General features: G+C 46.7%; 1 protein-coding gene across 11 annotated transcripts in view; it reads right to left on the reverse strand.

The window, feature by feature from the left end:
* The window catches only part of FRMD4A (FERM domain containing 4A), a 354026-nt gene that overhangs the window by 15815 nt on the left and 315256 nt on the right, over nucleotides 1–22955 (reverse strand). For all 11 annotated transcript variants that reach the window (XM_090134966.1, XM_090134960.1, XM_090134970.1 and 8 more), the window contains 5 exons: nucleotides 21950–22026; nucleotides 17765–17903; nucleotides 12103–12244; nucleotides 3530–3663; nucleotides 1282–1404 (listed from right to left, as the gene is read on the reverse strand). In XM_090134966.1, coding sequence (XP_089991092.1) covers nucleotides 1282–1404; nucleotides 3530–3663; nucleotides 12103–12244; nucleotides 17765–17903; nucleotides 21950–22026 — 615 coding nt within the window. The remainder of the gene's footprint in view (nucleotides 1–1281; nucleotides 1405–3529; nucleotides 3664–12102; nucleotides 12245–17764; nucleotides 17904–21949; nucleotides 22027–22955) is intronic.

A 22955-nucleotide genomic window follows, 5' to 3' on the forward strand; every position in this document is an offset into this window, starting at 1 on the left:
GCCTTACAGCTGCTGCAGGCCTGTTTTCACAGCCACGGTTCAGGGCACTGACCCAGCACATTGTGGGAGCAAGGAAAAAGAACAAACACTCCCTAGTAAACTCAGAAAAAACATAAATCCAGCTCCCTATATGTAGGGACGGAGCCTCTTTTGTTTAAGGACTGGGGAGGTAAATGCTTTTATCTTGCTATTGCAGGGCTAAGATGAGTAATTGTGATGCTTTTCTCTCCTGCTAGGGGAGATCTGAGTTCAGATCACTGCTGAAGCAGAAAGCAAGTTGCTGTTTGTGGTAACAACACAAGGTAGCAGCAGGGCTCAGATGACTCAGGGGGCTCTTCATGTGCTCCCTGTTCACACAGGTCACTACAGTTGGTCACCTGGGCTGTCACAGTCCAGTTGGTCACCCTGGCTATTCCTGCTGCTTCTAGCACAGCCAAGGCTGAGCCCTGAGGGACCAAGACAAACAACCCCCTTTCTGCTTCCCTTTTCTGAAGGGAAAAAAATAATCTTAGTCACCAAGGTTGGAAAAGACCTCCAAGATCATCCAGTGCAATAATCCATCTTCCTCTCACCAATATTTCCTAATAAGCTGTGTCCCTCAGTTCCAGATCTACTTCTGGAACACCTTCCTGTTTCCTGAACACCCCCAGGGACAGTGACTGTACCACCTCCCTGGGCAGCCCTTTCCAGCACTTGACCACTTTTTCAGAGAAGTTCTTCCTAATGTCCAACCTGAATTTCCCATGGTGCAACTTAAGGCCATTCCCTCTTGCCCTGCCACTGTTACCTGGAAGCAGAGGCCAACTCACACCTCATCACAACCTCCTTCAGGCAGTTGTAGAGAGTGATAAGGTCTCCCCTGAGCTTCCTCTTCTCCAGATGAACAATCCCAGTTCCCTCAGCCACTCCCCATAAGACTTGTGCTCCAGATCCTTCACAGCTCTGTTGCCTTTCTCTGAACATGCTCCAAGGCCTCAATATCTTTCTCGTAGAAAGGAGCCCAAAACTGAACACAGTACTCAAGCTGCGGCCTCACCAGAGCTGTGTACAGAGGGATGATCACTTTCCTGCTCCTCGCACTGACAGCAACTACAGCAGTATATAAGCCATGATGCCATTGGCCCTCTTGGCCACCTGGACACAGTGCTGGCTCATAAAAAAGGCACTGTGACCAACTACAGTCATTTAAAACAGGAAGATTGTGGCTTCTATGCCATGCACACCAGATGTGGTAGCAACCAGAAGTGGGAACGCACAGCTGGAAGGGAAGTCAAATCTCACCTCTCCCTTAGGCAGGATTTTCTGCTCATCCAGTTTAAAGGCAGTTCCTATTCTTCTCCTTACAATGGGTGGCTCCTCCCCAGGATCGAGGGGATATTCTCGTGGCAGCTTTCCTGTGAGCTCCTGCAAGCAGAAAACACTGTTAGCAACCTGGGAAATGCTGCAGCAGAGTGGCATGTGCAAAGCACACCGCTGCTCTTGAATTGTGACTTTGAAATGACAGGTGGTCATTAACACCACTTTTAGCTCAGGCTGATAAACACACAGAACATCCAGCCCTGAGAATGTGGTCCAGGCTCTGTTGCTGAGGGTGGGGAAGTTTTTTTAACCTGGGCATGAATAGAGATTCTGTGGCCTGCCCAGCACAGGTTTGTAGGTGGTGCCCATCCCTTGGGCGTTGGGGTCTGGGGTGAACGGATTACAGCACGCACGCTTTCATCTCTGCTACAGACTGTGCAGGAAAAGAAAAGCTTCTCTCTTTTGTCCACTTCTGCAAGGAGATGACACACCTGAAGTCTTCACTGTGCTAGAAAGTCCCAGTGGCAACAGCCATGCAGGTTATGACCTGCACAAAAAATGTTCCCACCTGATTCATGATGTGTCTGAGAGGAATGCAGTGCAAATAGTCACTAAAAGCAGTGCCTGGTACCTCATTACCTGTCTGATAACACTTCATGTATCAGAGGCCCTTCCAAGGCCAGGTGATGTCATGGGCAGCTTTGGAGAGATATTAGATGATGCTTTGTCAGATTGATGGGGTTATTTGTAAAGATTTGTTCAAAATCTGAAGCAAATCCCCCAGAACTGAGAAATACCTGGAACACAGGAAGCAGCGAGTGCCAACACTGAAGGCAATGTTTGTTGTTGCGTTGTTTTTTTTTTTTTTTTGGAGTACAGAATACAGCCTCACATTTCTGAATTAAAGGCATTCAAATGCCTACAGAAAAAGACACTCTGAGAACAGCCCAACTCCTTGTACTCAAAAGTCTCCCCATGAAGGACAAAAGGCTTTTGTGTTCTTTAGCATCAGCCTTGAGAGGATCCAGCTGGCAGAGTAACCTAAATCATCTGAATCCCAAAGAACAGCAACTGACCTCAATGTGAGCGCACAGCTCAGCCCCTGCCTGCCCTGGCCTCTCCCCCACTCCCTAATGGGGTTTTTCTTTCTACTATTTTCAGGTCACTAGGAAACAAGGGTCTGGCCTTTTCAGATCCTTCCTCTAAGCACTTTCCAGCTCTGTGCTGATGTGCACAGCCCCTTTTGCGAGAGGCACTGCTGAAACATCTCATGTGTCCCATTCTGGGTTGCCCTTCCAGCCCTGTGGAGTTCTTTCAGCTTTTCTTCTGCTGAAAGAATTCTGCTTTGATAGGGCTCTACTGCACTGCATCCAGACACAGATTCATGTATCTGTTCCTGAAGATATCTTCTATATAACCCTGAACATAATACAAAGCAGGGCAGAAGGGAAAGAGTTAATGTCTTCTGTAAAAGCAACAAAACTGGAGCAGAACAAAATGAACGTGGGCTACCACGTAGCCTTCATAAGCTGAAAAGTATTCACAGGCACAGGCCTGAAATGTAATCTGAATTAATGAGTAACTGGAGTGGTGATGGCCTGAGGTAACCTGATGCCACTGCTGTGAATGGCTCTGGCCCATGCTTATTTGATTATGCCCCCACTTTTAACCCTTTTTTCCCCCTTGGTTCACCTTCCTCTCCCTGTGTTTGGGCCATTCCCACAGCAAAGCAGACAGGACTAAATGCAGCCTGAGAGGAAATGCTTCCAGCTGCAGGCTGCTGATGGATGAGCTGTAGGGTTGCAAGACTGGGTCAAACCCCAAGTGTCCATCAACTGCCTCAGTCAAATCATCCAGAGAAAGAAATAACACTTCTTAACAGCTCTTAAGGTGCTGACAGATGGGCTCAGGCCAACCCTATTGCAGCACAGTGAGGAAATAGCTCCTTTCTGCTAACACTGTGCCCTGGTGAGGCATGGCTGTATTGCACAGCATTTGTGGCTGCACTGACAACGGGGCTGGAGTTAAAGCGAAGGCACTGGGCTATGAACTCCTGTAACTGTGGCACAAGCAAACCTTCTCCTCTACGCATTAGACCTAAGCAGTGCTAGCTTAGGATGGTAAAGTCCTGGTGGTCATACTTCTGATGACTGCCACCTCTAAACAAAAAGCATGCTATAAGAATGCACAAGCAACAAGTGGTAAGAGCTATAAAAGATCCACTGCCTACCGCTTCTCGGAGACACAGTTTCTTCAGCTCTTCCAAGCGTTGGCGCAGCGTCTCTTCCAAGGCTTCTTGCCTGGATTTCAGTGCAGCCAGCATGTCTTTCTTGGCAGATTGAGAACTATCTGACTCTTGGGAACCTGTCAATAAACAATGACTTCACTATAGCAGCTGACAGCAGAACACACATCTGGGATGCCTGTGATTGTACCAGAGCCTGGATGTGGTCTGTCCAAAAAGAAATCAGGCTACAATATGAAGCAGGTGTTATACAGTCATGTTTGTTTACAGCTAATTCTTAATGCTTAAACTAACAGAGTGAGACTGGACAGAAGAATACACAAAGACATTCATTATCCAGAAAAATAGAAGCAGCAAAATGATTCCTGTAGAGATCCTAAAAAATCATTCCCATGAAAGTTCCCAACAGCAAATAACAGCACGCTTCACAAAGCCCTGGAGAAGCATTTTAGGGAAAGTAAGCCTAGGAGAAACCACTTTACAATGCAGATGGCTTCTTTAAGGGCTGTAATTACTCTAGTAGTAAACATTTAATTCAATCCACTTAAAGAGTCTGCTTTACAAAAAAAAAAAACAACAACCAACAGAGTAATGGAATAAAATTACTTAGCCAGATTCCTGTAAAAAGCACACTAAGCTGTAAAACAAAACCAAACAACCACCCACAGGTCTTTTCAGGATAGTAGCTGCTACTGGGGAAGAGGTAGGTCAAAATATTTGAACTGGGTGTCCAAATGGCTTGACTTTTCATGTGACAATTACCCAGCAACTTCCACCAACGTCCATATGTATCTCTTGGTACAAATCCAGAATTAAGTCAGACTCCTAATTAGAGGTCATAACACAATTTCTAATTTCAGCTCTTTAGGGAAACTTATTAATGGGATTCCTGATTTTTCATCTTTTGTTTGGGATGATGCACCAGCTCCTATCCAGCTTCTTGCATCACAAAAAAGAAGTAACTTTGTTTGTATATAGTTGTAAGTTCCCAAGTTGAGTGGCTGACCTTTTAGGATGTGCTCAGCATTTACTCTCTTCAATATATCTGGGCTTGGGCATGAGTTTATGATGAACTCATGAATTTGCCTGCATAAGCTGAGTGCACCCTTATGTCACAGACTAACAATATGAACGTTATGGCCATACTGTGAGATGGAAAGCAATCTCAGGAAGGGGAAAATACCATCTCTACACGCTTTTCTACACTCATGCCACTGCAATATGTTCAGCTACAACTGGTCTGAATTGACAGGGCTGCTGTGGTTTTGAGGTTCCTGTTGCCTCAACAGATGCATCTAGGTTATCTAAGGTATCTGAGTGCCTTCCATTGGGGTGGTGGGTATGACACAACATTCTGTGAGATATAAACACAGAATTGGCAGTTGGATACTCTCATCTAAACACAGGTATGCAAGCCAACTATGTTTAGACAGCTGGATTGTGACCAGCTCTGCAGGGACTTTTTGTGGAGATAGGTTTGAGCCTGCAGAGAAAATGTGACACAGCAATGACTTCAAGAGGGTTCCTTCAGGTCCTCAGCATTCCCTTCATGTCAGTAGTGTCCAAGGGTGATTCTGAGACTGTCCCCACATCTATTGAGCAACAGCACAAAAAAAGCATGAGTGAAATACAAAAGGATGCTACATCAAGGTTTCTGTGTATATGTAGGATGGGAGTGAGGAGTTGCTTCTAGACACATTTGCAGCTTAGCCTCTGAATGTACAGTGAAGGTGTTCAGCAAAAGCCAGTTGTAAATGTTGCTGCCATTTCACAGAGCTCTGGAAGGAAACTGGGAACAACTCTTTGTTCTGGCAGCAAACCAGATTGAAATTTGTGCTTTCACCTTCATCTTTCATTGCTAATATTCCAGCAGACTGTTAAAGAAAAACTAAAAGAGGTTCAAGGCAGCCCTGCCATGAAATAGCTCTACAATTGCCCCATGGGAGCAGAAAATCTCACAGATCTTTTTCACCACTATTTTCTACAGTCTCCATATAGGATGACAGCTGGCACTCATTCTGCAAAGTGCCACCTTTCATTTGTTACAACATTTTTGGGCTGTCCTGGATCAGGAAAGGTGAAGGAAGGGTCACTGAGGGTTAGCCAGGTTGAGCATCATCAGGCAGTGAAGAACAATTTCACAGCAGTGTGTCTGTTTAGTTGCTCTAGTCACTCTCATTTCATATGGGTTTGTTTGCACTCACAGAGCAATAAAACTAAATTCTGTGAATACATCTGCACTGCAAGAACTTCACAGGATCTTCTAGAGGAGCCCTGTATTTACACTGGCAGGGGAAGCCCTCTCTAGCATTTAGTAATTCTTAATAGCAACCCCGGTGAGCAGTTCTAGCAAAGCTGAACTGCTTTATTTCTTCACTTAATTGCCAACAATCTGCTGAGTCCTGGTAAAAAAAAAGTTGCTATGATTCCAGCAGATGTTTCAACCCCTTTTTTTTAAAAATTTTTTTTCCCCTTTTAGGACAACTTTAATGATCTATGTTTTTCTTTCAACTGCTCTTCCCTTTTCCTTCCTCTCTGTGCTCCCTACCTCCACACCAGGCTCTGATTTATTTTTAAAAGCTGTTCATTTTTGCACTGCTGGTTGCCAGAGTAGCTACAAAGATGCTGAAACATTTAAAAACATATGAATAGTCTAAGTGCTGCCCAGATGCCTGATTTGGGGAGTGCTGACAAGAAGAAAATGAACAGCTTCTGGCTGAGCTGGTACAGACCCAAATCAAGCACAGACAGTTCAAGGCATTTGCCCCAGCTGTGCTGACCCTGCCTGAGAACCATGCAGCCTCAACCCTGATGTGGTCAGTGGCAATGCCAACTAAATGCACATCTGGCCACCTTTCCCACTGTTCCCTGAACGCAAAGGGTTTTGGGGAGATCTGGAAGTCACAGAATCATGGAATCTTAAGGTTGGAAATGACCACTAAGATCGTGTAGTCCAACCATCAAGCCATCCCCACCATGCCCACTAACCACGTTCCTCAGTGCCACATCTACATGTTTCTTGAACACCTCCAGGGACAGTGACTGCACCATCCCCCCGGCAGCCTGTGCCAATGCCTCACCATTCCTTCTGAGAACAATTTTCTTCCTAATATCCAACCTGAACCTTCCCTGGTGCAATTTAAGGCCTCTTGTCCTAATACTGTTACCTGGGAGAAGAGGCCAACTCCCATCTTGCCACAGAACTTCTTGAAGAGAAGGCTTGGGCTGGGATTTCTGTCTGAGCAAAGTGAAGTGTTTTGGGTTGTATTACCAGATTTTTATGGTTAGATACTCTGTTTATTCTCACAGGCAAAAACCAAGCACCAGCTTTATCAGTCAAGAGAATCAAGCCAGATGAGATGTGTGTAAAGACACACAGAATAGTGCTCTTTCTATTGCTAGGGTGCTTACAGCTCCCAATAGAAGCTCTTCATTTATAAAAATGTATTAATCCAGCCTCAAGCAAGGCTGTGACCACAGACCCACTTCTAAACCCTGTGGTAACTGACCCCAAAATGTCAGAACAAATCAGAAGACCATAAAAACAATCAAAGAAATAATTAAAGACCAGAACAAACCAAACCAACCAAGCAGATACTACCTTACTTCAGCCTTATTAAATATTATGCTCACTGAGTCACAGCTGCCCAGTGCCTCCCAAAGGCACCATCAATGGGGAAAAATCAGCCTGAAAAAGAACAGTCCTGATGCAACAGAAATGGTTGACTGGGGGGTGGGGGGTTCACAGGTAGTTTAGCTCCCACAATTAGGACTAGCTCCTAATGCAGTAAACCACAGAAATATTGCTGAAATATGTAATTCCTCTGTATAACTTTTGAACCTTTTTGTGTGTATTCTTGTTTAGCTTCCTTTCCACTGCTGTATAAAGATTTACTGAATTCTGCATTTTAATATCATTCTGCAGACTCATCTGATGTTCCTAAAGGAGAAAAGGTTGTGAAAACACAAGGGGTGGGAAGCAGAGGCCTGTCTCTTTGACAGCCACCAGAAATCTGTTCAACTGGGGCCTGTTTGCATAGCTCCTGCTTCCTGCACACAGGGTGGAAGCTAGGTCTCGGTGACTTGAGCATTCATAAAATCCTGTTGATTTGTGGATATGCTATACAACTTCTGACAGCCACTTGGCCTCTCTGGGTGACTTCTTCCACCAATATTCAGAAGAACAAAAGCTATGAAACGGGGAGAACATGGTCTGCTCTTCTCAACTCACTCCTCCAGCAGAATGCACTGCTCAGTTTCTTCCCCAGTGCCAGTGGGCTGGTACTGGGAGATTCATGGTGCCATGGACAGGGACATGCACCAACTCACATACCCAGTGGGTCTGACTAAGGTCAGCTCTGCTTATTGAGGTTTGCAGAGTTAACAGGTGTCTGCTCCAAGTCAAGCTTTGCTTTAAACCTTATCAAATGCAAGGAGACCAGCAACATGAGGCAGAGTTTTGGAGGTTAAAGCCCTACCACTGACTCACTGTCTCTAAGCCCTCCACCTATTGCAGCAGGGTGGCATCAGTTTGGAAAAGGGTAAATGCAAATGATGAAAACAAACGAGGAGGATAGATGGCATGTTAAAGAGCAGAAGGAGCTGAGGCTTGGTTCTGTTATCTGTGAGAGAAAAGGGTGACCAAGCAGAAGCAAGGCAGGAGAACCCAAGCATCTCTTCTCTTTCTTATTTTATGAGTCTCCTCCAACAAAACCACATCTAAATATGGCAATCCCTTCACGTTACATCCTGTTGGCTTCAGTTTGCTGGCATTTCATCCACAGCAAGCTGTCCCCTGAGCAGGGAGGGATAGTCCCCCACATTTGCTCCATGCCAGAGCCTGGGCTGACTCACCGCACCAGGATGTCAGCATGCAGCAGCCAGCAACCTCAGACAGTTACTTTCTCTCAGCTCTGCCAGACATATAGGATATCCTGTGCAGCATGCAGGAGCCCAGCTGGTGCAGCTCAGCACAGGATGCGATCCAACATCCTGCAGGCAGCTCACGGGCTGTGCTGGGGGCTGTGTGGGTGCTGGTCACCCACTACAACACTCATCAGCTCAATACTGCTAGGAGACGGTCCTGCTAGATGGAGGAGCAGGGCCCAGGAATTACACATTGTGGCATCTACAAATGTAAACAGGTCCATGTAGAGGAAACCTCTGCTGCTGCTGGAGGAGCATGGCTCAGGGACCTCTATCACATCTGCAGAGTTAAAGCAGCAATTTTCTTCTGTGGTTTCTCCTTGACTCAGTGAAATGAGAGGAAAAGAGGTAAAGGTCTTAAGCTGTGTCACGGAAGGTTCATGTTGGATATTAGGAAAAATTTCTTCTCAGAAAGAGTGGTGAGACACTGAAACAGACTGCCCAAGGAGGTGGCAGAGTCATCGTCCCTGGTGGTGTTCAAGAAATGTGTAGATGTGGCACTGAGGGACATGGTTAGTGGGCATGGTGGAGATGGACTGATGGTTGAATGAGATAATCATAGAAGTAATTTACAATCGTACTGACTTTATGATTCTGTTCTATGAAAGAGGCAGTTTGGGGTTCAGGCCAACAATAACCCAGCAACAATAGGACTCCTTGCTAGCTAGGAGCACTGCAAAGCTCTTATGGCATGGACTGCTTCAAAGAAAAAAATCTACAGTAGACCTTGCTTTATTTCATCCTAATAATTATCTGCTGTTTTTGATCACGGTTCATGCCAGCCTGAAAGCAGAGCTTTCATTCATGAGCAAATCTTGCCCTACATACTCAGAGATGGCTCAGAAGATCCTTGAGCTAAATCCTGGCAGCTCTATTTTGGGCAGTCCCTTCAAAGCTGAAATAAGGATAAAACTTAGAACTGTAGTGGATGCTGTCTGAGACAGAGGGCCTGGGAAACACAGAGGAGCTCAGGCTCTGATCCTGAATTGCTGTGATCACAAGAAGTCAGTGCTCCAGCAGAAAGCTCCATTACCTCTCTGCTGTGCCTTGAGACTGTAAGTGATGCAGGGCAGTGGCTACAGTGTGATGAACAGCAAGATTTTGGCTGCGACAGCTGTAAACAACAGCCATTATTTCCTTGCAGTCTTGCTGCAAATCCAGGGGAAATATGTCAACTTTGGCATGCTCCACACGGCAGGGACAGCCCCTTCGCTGAGGAGGAGTAAGATGAAGAGAGGAAATAGCTACAAGTAATTTCCAGGAAAAAAAGGCAGAGAACAGCAGCAAAGCGAAGGCAGGAACAGCAAACAGATTCAGCCCTGGTGATTTTAAGTCACTCAGCATATTTATAGTATGGAAATCCACTGTGGCCACTTAATCATTCGCACTTATTCTCTCCAGCACACAGGCTGTACCATGATAACCCACCATTGTTGTGACTTTGTGCTGATAATATCGGCACAATGGGAGGAAACACAAGAGCTGGGATGGAGCCAGTGACTGTGTCCAGCAGGACAATCAGTGAATGCCCCATCCCGTGCAGTTGGGCAGGGCTGGGTCACTCTGCCATCCAGGCCTGAGTGAAGGGGCTCTTGGAACAGAGGGATCTGGGTGACCATCCAAGGCCTCCAATACTCTGGGATCTGCCTTCTGACGACAGATGCCTTCTCTCTACTCCTTCCTACCTACAAAAACATGCTTCTAACTCCAAAAGGCACACAGGAGCTGTAAACCCTGTAATGCTCCTTAACACTTTAGGATCCTGCCTCCATAGCTGGTAGGACCTAGAAGGCAACTGAATATAGGAACACGGAGTGAAATATGCCTGCCTGGCCCATGGACAACAACTCAAACGACAAGAGTTTTACACAGTCATATCTAGGCATTGACATAAACTGATCCACCTACACAGGTCAGAAGAAATCACTCGTTTGGGCAGTGAACTCTGCATTGGTTTGGTTGCTACCGCAATTCTACTGAGTCTCAGCCAGAATGGGTTTGAGAAGAGAGCAAAAATAGACAGACAATAAAAGCAAGTGTGGCTGGCCATTTGAGATTTCTGTCCATACAGCCCCGTTCAGGTGCTGGCCTCACTAGAGCTTTTCTGGGCTTGATTTTCTGCTGCCTTTTACTTTGCTGCTGCTCTTTCCCATTGTGAGAGCAGAAGCAGACCTCCATGTTTTTTTTCCAGGAAGACTAAAAGTTAGTGTATAAACATGAAAACAGGATTACTACCAAGCAGCTTTCACAAAACCGGGAATGGTGCCCGGAAGGCTGAGATCTTGTAAAGACCTTAAGAACTTCCTTGGGGTACTTAACATTATTTACTTTCCTCCCAGAAACCTAGAAAAAATGCCAAACAAAAAGCTCCAACAACCTGACAGGAGGCCGGGAGCTGCTCAGCTACTGCATCGCTCCCTGAGTGATGGGAGGTACAGATGGTGGATTGTGTGCTGTGTCAGGAGGACCTAAGGAGCAGAAAGGCATCTCTGTTCACAGGCAAGGCAAGGAATTGCACAGCAGGCAAGCCCAGAGCTCAGAAGTCATTGAGCATTTTAACCCCTTGCTTGACATTTTCCAGGCAGGAGAATGTGGCTTTTACAAGACATGAAGGATGTACAGTGATGAAAAACTGATCTACTGCATCGAGGAGGGTTAAGTTTTAAAGCATGTGCATTCTTAGGTGGACTCTTCCCTTGGCAAGCACAGGAAGGTTACTCTCTGCTCATCACAACTGATTTTGATAACTTGATGTAACACTTAGCAGAGGATATTTAATTGACTGGAACTGTTAATTATACTGATACCAGCACCTTTGCCCTCCTCAAGAGCTTATCACCTGAGCAGCTTCAAGCATTCTGCAATCAATCAATCTTAGAGTGTTTAGCACTGTTCTATATACAGCTTCACCTGTTCAGACTGACAGAAAAGTCAGTCAAAGAAATACAGACAAGCACCTGACTCCCCTTTCCTGTTCTTTCCATTTTGATGCTCCATCTCTCTCCCTCATCAACTTCTCTTGATTTTGTTTCACTGATTATGTCCTCCTCACACTGGAAGGTGCTCTAAGGCACAAAAAGAAACCCCTAGGTCCCTGGCACTAAGCTGGTGGAGCATGCTCAGGAACAACTCCTTTGGGCCCGGGGCACCAGGCAAATTCCTGCAAGAGAGGCAAGGAAGATGTGCACTCTGTGAAGGAGCCACCCTGCCCTGACAGTGCTGAGGGATGTCACCAATTCCCAGCCTCAGCTGGGTTCAGCTGCTTGACCACTTCCCCACTGCAGATTGGGAACTGCTCCATGGATACACTGGCCTCAGGCAGCAAACAGCCTGAGATGAGCTGGGTGTCACAGGGTGATTACAGCAGAGACTATGAAGAGAGACGAGATCTCAGCTAGGAAATGAGAGACTTCCTCTGGCCAAAGAGGAAACGAGCAGCTGAAATGAGAGACAGGGAGTCCTGTGCTGAATGTGGGGCAATATGCTGAGAGATGGACTTACACCTGGACAGACAGAAAGACTAAAGGGAAGTGATTTTCACTTCTGCAGTGCAGCTTCTGGCAGCTTCCCATTATGTTATGACCACAGCCCTTCCCACCATATTTTTTCCACTTACAGGATGGAGGACCTACCTGATGACAGAAGACTCCCGCTGCTGCCGCTGATAATTTTCCCTTTGCTCCCCATGTTGGCCAACTTTGAGGTCTTGAGCGTTCCAGTTTCGGTCAGGTCAATTGCAATCTCACTCAGGCTTCTTGCAGCATGAATCTTGGACTGGACATGAACAACAGAGTTAGTAATGGCCTAGCACTTCTTTAAAGCTCACAGAAGCAAAAAGTCATGCCACTGAGGCAGGAAACAAGCCTCCACAGCAAAAACTAGGTTTATTTTGCAAGAACGGAAGCAATCCAGAACTGTATTCAGGACTGTACTTTTTACACTCATAAGTGGATGCAATTCTGGCATCATTTCCTGTTGTTTGTTATTTTCTCTGCTTTGTCATGGATATTTTTCCCTCTTGAAAGTATAGACTCACTTTGTTACCAAATACAACAAGAAACCTTCAGAAATGCTACTGCATAAGCTCAAAGGTGAAAGACCACCTTCTTTTAGTACCTAAAAGAAGCCAGGAAAGGTTTTTCCAAATCTACTAGGAGCTCTGGACCAACAAGATGAGGACATAGCTTAAATGGACTCTCATGAGAACCTGAAAGAAAATACTGGCAGGAAAACATGTTCTGGTTATGGTTCAGAGTAACAGGCAGCACACAATGCACCTGCAGTGACAGAAGTCTCCAAAGCATTAATATTAGTCAAGTAAGAAAACAGCCAGCTCCAGCTCAATAACTGGCTGTGCCAGGACCTTGCATAGCACCACGGGTCAGCAATCAAGGCACACCCTATGGAAAGTAAACCTGCACAGTGCATAAACCTAACTTAGGAGAGAAAGACTTGATCTTCTTAGATGTCATCCTTTTTCAATTTGTTGAGGAAGAATTCGGGACAATATGCCCTGAAAGCTCAGGTGAGATAACCCCTGAATTTCCTTTGTTGGAACTGTGAGTTTAGACGTCATTATGCCCCACAGAGCCAATGGAGGCAGAAATCTTCCAGTGCACTGAGCAACAAAACAAGTGCAGCAGCTGGCTGCAGAGTTGGGCTCATCCAGTCCTAGAGGCTGCCCTGCCTCTGCAATACAAACCTCAGTGTTAGCAGTTTGTCACCTATCTCCAGTTCATGTTGCTGACAGCATCTTAACATGATGCTTGCTTAACAAGAGGATCAAGCACACTGATTAAGGCTGCTGGGGAAGGCTCTTTAGTGACAGCCCTAGCACCTGAAAGGATGAACTCTACACATGATGGTGTTTCAGTTGCCACAATAATTTTCCAGACCTTTTTTTCTGAGCAGTACAGTATTTGAATCACCTTAAAATAGCAACTACTACATCAGAACAACCCCCTAATCCTGCGTCTTCCAAACAGGGTAATTTCCAAGCATTCCAAGGAGAAGCATAAGGAAACATTTCATTAAGCCATTGTGGAATAACGAAAACTTCTGTTCAGTAGGGCACTGAAGGCACATGATCTGTTCCCAAGGGAACTAACATGAGGTGGACCAGCAGGGACAGTTTGCTCTGATGGGGTTTTTGGCATTCCTTCACATCTTCAGAAAGGAGAGATCATTCTAACAAGAACTAAGGGTGAACTGATGGCTGCATGCTCACCACTCTCAGCTCTGTTACTGATTTGCTCTGAGGCTCTGGGAAAGACACTTCAGCTTAAGTTCCTAACTGTTCTCTGCCTCTGTTGGCACATCAGTGAAATAATAATGGCAATAAAATGTCTCCCTGTTGCACACTGTGTTTCTGAGATTAATTTAAAACTGTAAACAAAGATAGCACTGGGAGAGCCTCGTACTGAAAGCATCCACAGAGGTATTATTACAATTTGATATTATTGGGTATTTATAGGCTCTGTTATTACCGTTCAGAGGCACCTGAATGCCTCACAAGCTTATTTCCACAACGACCCTAAGAACAAAGGTTGTGCATCCACTCATTTGAGTGTGAAGGCAAAACTACCTGCCAATGTATCACAGCAGATCAGGCAACCAGTATTGACCATCTTAAACTAATGCTACAACGAGGCAGACTCCTTTCATTTCCAGCAGCTCTACCCCAGACTCAGTCCAGGGAGAAGGGTAGGACACTTTTTGTGTCACTTTTGTGACACTTTTTTCCTGAACTCAGGTTTCTGGTCAAAAATGAGATGCAAGAAGGTTGTGTACAATGTTTTCCAAATGGCTCTGGAAGAGGAAAGTCACTGCTTTTATCTAACAAGATTTCCTCCTGCTGAGTTTTGATAAGGAGCCTGAGCATGACCTGCTGTCTTGTTGCAATGCCAGATCTTTGGAAGCAATGAGTCTTCAGGCTGCTGCTGTCCTGGTGATTTATTCCTTCAGATGCATATATGCTGTATAACCCTATGGCTATGTAGGGTTATGTAAATTTTGTGTAACCCCAGGAATAGCCATTGTGGCCAACTCTAACCCCTTATACTGAGTCTTTGCAGTGGATGTCTAGGAAAGGCTATAAACCCCAAGTCTGCACAGACAGATCTGATCCTCCCACTCCATGAGGAGACAGTTTTCCTGTATTTGTAGAATAATTAGAGTGGGCAGTCCTGTAGTTTATTTCCACTCATTTTCAGACTGAAAATTAGTGCACGCTCAGGCCCTACCTGTTTGACCAAGCACTAACCAGTATGCCAAGGGAAGGCAGTGAAACTGGATGCTGTGGTCCTGGCCAACATGCCGAGCCAGCATCAGCTGGAAATATGCCCAAAATTGGACAAATGAAATAGCAGGCTAAGACCAAAGCCTGACAACCCAAGCGCCTGGGCAGAAGAAAAGCATACCAAAAGACAGCAGACTGGGGATCAGCAGGGCACTGTGGAGGAACCACAGAGGGTGCAGCCCAAACCTGCTGAAGCTGGCAGGGAATGTTTTAGAGCCCTGCCACCAAGTGGGGATGGAGCATCTCCTGAAGGAAACTGGGTGAACTTTTCACATTGCTCAATCCCTGCAGCCTTTGCTGCCCCCAGCAACACCAATCAGTGTCAGGTGGTCTTGTGCTTTGGACAGCCACTCATTGATGGCAGAATCAGACCAACAGCTCATTTCATACAGGCCACTGAGCAGCAGCTTGTGCAAGGCCTGTGCAAGACTTTGTACCGACAGCACAATAGCGGAAAGCTAGATTACATCCCATTAGCACTCCCTTGGGCCTTGCAGTCCCTCAAGGCAAAAAAAATTTAAAGCACTTAGTGCAGACCTGCCAAGTCTCATTTGCACAGAGGAGACAAGCTCATTCATGAGTCATCTCAAAGCATGGGGCCAAACTGATCCCCAGTGCTATTCTGACAGGGTCAGAAGGTGAAGGAAAATACATCAGTGAAAACCAAGAGTAGATGGACACCAGGGATGAATTATATCCTTCTTGCTTGCAGTGATGGGTTTTTGCTGCAGGTGTTTCAGTGGGATTTTCTGAAAGCCTGGGCCCATTTTCTGACAGTTCACTGAGCCAAAGAGCGCCGTGCTTGTAGGAATGTGCTACTGGAAATTTCCATAAAAGGAGACTTTTCAAAGCTTCTGGGCCAAACGTTTGATTGACTCAGTGCAGTCAACAGAGCAAAGACATGGCTTAAAGTCCTGATACATTCGTCTCAGAAAGCTGACAGGAGTTCTGCACACTGACATGTTCACTCAGAAAGCTGGGGATCTTTTCAGACTCTGTGTTACACTCTGACTGCAGAGAGAGACATACAGAGCCAGCGGGGAGTGAGATGCTGGGAACTTGGCGAGTTGGCAGCAGTTCAATGCAGCGTGAAGCTGCAAAGAAAGCTGGGACCTCACTTCCTTGCAAAAGGGTCAAAATCCATATGAGATGATTTTGGTTGATTTTAAAATCAAGTGAATAGACTTTTCCAGTGGAGCTGTGCAGAAGATCCAAATCCAGCTGGTGCCCAGTTATATGAGCTTGCTCATATAGATTTCAAGCTTGCTCCATCCAGTATGTCTTATCTCCTGCCATAGAACCTAACCACTGAAGTGAAGGCTCAGTTGAGATCAGTTCCAGCAGGCTTTTTCATCTCAGTTTGCTTTTATTTTTTTTTCTTTTGTCAAAACTATGTGAAATGCCAAGTTTGGACATAAAAGCAAGGAATATCTAAGTTGTGCTTTGAAGCTGGGAATTCATCTGAAGTGCAGAGTGAGATTTAAGGGGATGCAAACCCACGTGACCTGAAACTCAAATAAACATTTGCTTGAGCCCCTAAGAATTGAAACAAAGACATTTCACATTGCCTTACTCTAGCAAATGCTTTATTGGTATTCAAAAGCAAAGCACACATGGATATAGTGTCCTGAAGTGACCAGAGAGATGAATTGAACACATCACTTAAAATTGATGGATCTATCAATCTTGGCAGTGTCACGTCAAAGATGAGGACAACAGACTGAAACACCAGCTCCCTTAAGAAAAAAGGGACAAAAATATTTGTGTGCCTTAACTTCAAAGCCTCAGCATGACCACTGGATTATTGTGACAAAGCACTCTGACATAGCAAGAGATGTGACAGATTGACAAACGAGGGCTGGTAGGTGGTGCTGTCTGTAGGAGTGTGAGAGAGGGGAGATCAGATTGAAACACAATCTGCCAACAACAAAGGAAGTGACTGAAGGGAAGTCCTGGGCATTTAAAAGACCCTGTTTCTTACCAAAGAAATGGGAGGAGCAGAGAATCTTCTTTTGTTTATTGGTTTCTAGTGACCTAAATACCTTGCAGCTAGATCTGCCAACCCATCTGGCTAAAAGTAAAAAAAAATAAACTTCTGTTTGTTTGCCGAGTTGTTTTTTTGAGAGCAACAAAGAGTATATTTTTTTGAGAGCAACAGAGAGAGTAATATATTGCTCTGGTAGTGCTGAGCAGAAATAGCAGACAGAAAACTCTCATCTGCTATTGGGTGAACCTGCAATTTTGTCCATTCAACGAAATATTTATCTTATCTGTCAAGTTTTACAACTGAATGCTCATATGAAGATGGATGTCTGCATGAGAAGTCTCTCTTCTGTCTCAAAGTGATCTTAAAGTGATCAAAGCCATCTTCTGCTGCTCTGAGTATGACTAAAATTACTGCTGATTAAAGGAATTAGAGGGAATACACACACTCCTTTGGTTTCAAGTTGGTTTCTTTTGTGTATTGAGCACCACAGTATATATAACACCACAATAAGACAGTAGCTTGTAAGGCCAGGCTATCAGCATCCCAACCTCTCATCTGCTGTGAGATTCTATGAAGTGAGAGAAATAAATAACATCCTCTACTCTTCATTTCTGGGAAAATAAAATAGTAAAAGGCAAGGGATAGCAAGATGAATTCAGAGGCAGCTGTAGTCTGAAGCTATTTTGAACCACAAAGAAGAACCAGAAGACACTATAGAAATCATCCAGACAGGGACCTGACCCTATCTGTCTGCAAACTTTGGCTTCTCCAATTTGGCCATAGTTCAGTACCATCTTCCCCTCAAACCTTGCTCCCACAGATATGAATTAATTACAGATTCCTTTAGCCTGGCAGAAGTCAGCATGTATCTTGAGTTACTTTGCCTTGTTTTGATCTCAAGTGGAAATAGAGGGCAGTAGAGGAGCCACTTTGACCTTGCTGGGACCATGAGGAGTGAGAACAACTCACCCATACAATACGTCTATTTCCTCACTTTCAACATGCTTACCTTGCTTTGCTTTCTGTCCAGGTAGAACTGATGTTGACTAATGGCCATAGCCCAGATAGACTTTATCAGTGCTGGACAGGCGTACCACGTATGCACAGCAATACCACTATGCCCAAAAGTCCTCCTGGTCACAGATGCCCTAGAGAAGAGGAAAGAATGACTTGGGGTTACACCGTGTTTTCTTCAGGTATATTCTGCCACAGAAAACCACAGACCTCACAGTGAAAAGTACTACCTTTACTGAATACAGCCTTGCACTGATGGGAAAAATGTTTTGATATCAGTGGTAAACTGCTACTCAAGTCACGACAGACTTTACTTTGAATAGTAAAAGTTAAAATGCTCCCAAGTCCTAGCAGTAGAGGTCCCAGGGGACTCACTAACGCCTAGCCAAGCCTGGATGAATCTTGTGTGTCTTACCACATGCTGAGACACCTGAGGCCAAGTCCTCACGCCTTTCAGCACCTCTGGCTTTGGATGTGGGTCTCAAATATTAGGACCCTGATGATTACCAAAAAGCAACAGGATCAGCATTTGTTTTACAGAATGTGGAAGAAACTCTTGGAAAAACCTTGATTTTCTCTCTTTTAAATGGAAGGACAGGACTTGCCATGTGGTATGGGAACCTGTGAGGCTCAGAGAGGGCTGCATGGTGCCCTAGAGAGAAGAATGCTACTCAGCGATTAGCTGAGAGAGTATGAAAACAGGAAAAATAAGAGCTAAGTGTTTCCTCTTTGGGACTCCCAATTGTCCTCAAATATTAACAAAAAATACAGGTTAGGTTTCCCCATGCTTTCACAGCTGTACAAAACTACCCGATTATTCTTTCCTATCCCTCAACTCTAACCCTGCCAGCACAGTCCTTGACACCAGCACGCTGCTGGATAAATACTGCACAAGCTCACAGCATCCTCCCTGGAGACATTCAAGGCCAGGCTGGATGTGGCTCTCAGCAGCCTGGTCTAGTGGATGGCGACCCTGCCACGGCAGGGGGATTGAAACTTGATGATCTTTGAGGTCTTTTTCAACCCAGGCTATTCTACGATTCTATGATCCTGGTCTGCTGAACTCCTCCCACTGAAGGGACACAATGGTGGCTGGAGAAAACATAGCCCCAAATAAATGACGTTCTGCTCTCCAGTCTTGTGGTTGAATGATTATGAAATAAATGTGAGCAATGGTACACAGGTTGGGTCAGAAATCACAGAATTATAGAATATCCCGAGTTGGAAGGGATCCATAAGGATCATCAAGCCCAATTCCTGGCTCCACATAGGAACACCCAAAAATCAGACCACAGAAATGCGGTACTTTCGTTATGGCCTTTTCCTCAGAGACGTGCATTGTGAAAAGAGCTCCAGCATGGAGAGTGGGGCATGCTACAGAGGGGTGCTAGCAGGCCATTTTCTGCAATGAAAATGTGGAGGTGACAGTGCAGGACAGCCTGGGAGCTCTACTGGGCAGCACAAGAGATGGTTGACTCTTTTCCCAGTGCTCTGAAGTGCCCAAGTCTGCTAAAAAGCACTGTTTTCCCCACTATATCTGCACTGCCCAACTCTTCTCAGGCACGGCTGTCCAAAACTGGAGGTGCAGGTGGAAGTAAAAAGAAGTTGGGACAGAACAAAGACAGAAAGAAAAAGAAAACTGTGTAGAAATGTGAACTGCTGGCCAGGATCTGCTTGAGTTCTTGTGTCAGGGATTTTTCAGTGCTGCAAAATGTGTTATTGTATCAACTTGCAGAGCTGCAAACAGGAGTGAAATCTCTCTGAGCAAAAAGCCACAGCCAATGCAAGCAAGGTCTTAGGAAATCAGGATCTCACGTTTCAGCACTACCCTCAGCTGAGCCCTTTCTATGCTACCCTGTGCATGCAAACACAGCAGGAAACCTGCTGTCATAACTGCTGTGAGAAAACTTTCTATGGGTGCAGCAGGATGGAGGCTGATGGCCGTGGTGGTGAGGATGAGAGCAGGGTTGCCTGACCCCCATTGCTGGACAGCGAATGAAAGCAGTGCTGGGACAAAGTGCTCCTGGAACTGAGGCTGGAGAGTGGATTCTGAATGCTCTGTGTTGATTTAAGGTACACTAATCACTGCAGCGTATTGGCATATAAGGTTCTGAGGCATTCAGGCACATAGGCTGGAGCCTTAATTCTGGTGCCATCTCTTTCAGTCATTGTTTTGAACTCCCAGAAGCATATTCATCAAATCATTAATATTTTCATCTTAAAAGCAGTGATTTCTGATGGCTTGGGTTTTTTTTTTATTTCTGGTATCTCTACATGTTTCCTGTCCAATTTGTAAATCCTGTGAGGAAGTCTGCACACTTGCTAAGAGATGCTGAGTTGCTTTTCACAGCTGGCTCCCAAAAGAAGCCTATGAGAGATGGCTCTTGGGTGCTTTTTCTGTGACTTTCCTCCATGCATGCCACATGTGCTATGGAATTAACCCTGCTGATACAAAAATGCACAGCTACCCTCCTTCACGGGATAAGTAGCTGAGATGAAGAGAGGTTAAGTGGTTTGCACAGGACAGGAAGCCACAGGCAGAGACAGGGCTTAAAAACATACATTGTGCTGCCCAGTCTTGGCCACAACCATGGAGCTGTGCTTGCTCTCCCATGCCTGCGAGTGTGGCTTTGCTGACTCAGGCTCTGGTTTGGCTACATGGAGAGGAATGCAGAGAGCACTGTGGTGGCTATTCCTCCGCCTCCCCACACCAAACAGGAGTCTGTCCCCCTCGGCCAGGAGGCTGACTACAACCTGAGCAGTGCTCCCAGCACACTGCTGCAACGTGGCTGGCTGTAAAACAGCCAGAGTAACAGTTTGACATGAATGGAGGTACTCTCTGCCTACAAAAAGGCAGACAACAGTTCACAGTGGATAGAGCTTTGTCCTCCTGGTGTTGATTCAGGGAAACATCGTGGTGGAATAAAAAGCAGAGGTTCTCCAGCGTCATTAATTCCTATCATCCAAATAAACACAAATGACACACGGTTGGAAAGAGAAGTTCCTCTGCGTGGTCACAATTTATGCATGACACAGAGCTGCAAATATCATGACTTGAATGTCGCAGAGCTGACTGCTCTCTCTTGGAATTGCTGCTTACAGGAAGCAGCCAGCTCAGCGTTCAGGGGCTCCTTGCTGCTCGCAGCCCACGTTCCTGATGCCTTGCTGCTGATGGACAGTTGGTGGAGGAAGGAGTGCACCACCCCCAGCTCCTACTGCTGGAAGGTCTCCCAGAACATTCTCAGCATTGGGAATTCACTTTGCTAGATTTCATGCGACTATTTACATGCTTAATATTAAGCAGATGCTTCAAGGCTCTGCTGACCTGGAACTGCAGTCTGGTTTGAGTGGTTTTCTGCTGTTTTTGCTTTAAGATAACACACCTATGGTATGGATACAGCCACCGTTACAGTGGTGTGATCATGTTCACAGAAACTGCATGCAAAATTTCCCTAACAAAAGTACAGGTACTACTATACAGATATGCACAGGAAACAGGTGAAACAGGATCACAGCCGAGCCATCAGCAAAATACACCACGACCATCAAATCAGCCTGGGAAGAGAGTTTCTGTCAGCCCTTTTCATGTCTAATTGAAAAGCAGAATGTTGATTTCAGTGACAATAACTTACAGAGGAATTTGTACACTGGTCACTGTGTGCAGTAACCATTCACTAAGACAAACAAGTAGGTGTGCAGACTGCAGGCACTGAACACAACAGAGTCACTTGAACTCGATCTCTCCCACTTTAGGTCTCCAAAGTAACAAAAAAGGGTCCTGTGCCAAAAAAGACTGATGGGCTTGCATCCAGCCTGCCCGTAAATCTCTGGTACGGTGCCATTCCTTTCCGTTGAACTCCTGAATATTTATTTACAAGGGAACGTGTGAGTACAAACTCCGGCTCCCATCTCCGAGAGCCACCGGAGGACCACGGCAACCCGCTCCCTGCGGCGGGACCCCGGGCTGCACCGCGGGGCCATAAAGGAGCGAAGCTGCCGGGCTCCGGGGGGGAAAACACAATGGGAATGTACCCACCCGACACAGAGGAAGCGTTCCCTTGGTGAAGGGGTCCAGCCTATGGGTGGTTTGGCAACAAAGCGCAGCGAGCCCCAGACCACAGCGGGGGATCCCACTGAGCCCCGCAGCCCCCGGTTCGTCACGGCACGGCACGGTTCTCACCTGCGCGGATCGTGCACCTCCACCGAGAACTTCTTCTCGCGGAAATAGAGGTTCTCCAGCTGCCTCCATTGGAATATCTGCCGGGAGAAGGAGGGGGTGAGGCTCCTCCGCGCTAAGCCCTGCCCGCTCCCTGCCCTCCGCCCCGCTCTCTCTCCCGACGCCGCGCCGGGGCTGCCCCGCTCCGCCCCGCTCCGCCCCGCCCGGCTCGGCCCGGCCCCGCTCCCACCGCAACGGAGCGAGGCGGGAGGTGGGGACGGGCGGGCGCGTCCCTGCGTCGTAGCTTGCGCGGCACGCTTTCGCTTTGCGGATTAATTACAAACGTGAAAAAGTTACAGGAAAGCGGGGATTCGGCCGCTTTCTCCTGCTTCCGAGAGTGCTCAGCCGAGCCCTCGGGCTTTTGCAGCGCACAGAGGCGTTGTAAGGCAGCCCGCGGGGCGGCTCACACCTCTGCGCTGCGAGGACTGTCGGGGCACTCGGCGCTCCGCCCTGCCTTTACCCCGGCTCGCACCGGCACTCGGAAGCAAAGCGGTGTGAGTTTATCTCGGGTGCTGACAGCGCTCGTGTTGGCGGTGCCTGGGGGTTGAGTAAGGCTGCAGCGTGCCAGCGGCGCTCCGAAGCACGGGAATCAGCACGTCGTGTTAGCCTTGCCTCCTTGTAGGGATCCTGCTATAGCAGGGGTTCGGACTCGATCCTCAAAAGTCCCTTCCAATCCACGAGGCACGGAGTGAACCCGCTCCCAGTGACCCGCTCCCCGATGCCCTCGCTGCTGAGTAAGCGTGGGCAGGTCTCAGGGACTCAGCCCGCCCTCTGAGTGTGCAGCTCCCGGGCGCTGGGACGCCGCAGAAGCTGCGTCTCGCTGCCCTTACCCACGCCTTGTGCAGGAGTCCCTGCCTGCCACGCAGCAGCCCCGGGCGGGCCGGCGGGAGAGAGGACAGCGTAGAAGCAGCAGCAGCACCTCGGTGACTGCGACCAACGCGCTGCGGGCAGCACCGCCCACTTCCACATC

The sequence above is a fragment of the Phasianus colchicus genome, chromosome 1 (genome assembly GCF_987193195.1).
Source record: "Phasianus colchicus chromosome 1, bPhaCol1.hap1.1, whole genome shotgun sequence".
NCBI classification, from domain to species: Eukaryota; Metazoa; Chordata; class Aves; order Galliformes; family Phasianidae; genus Phasianus; species Phasianus colchicus.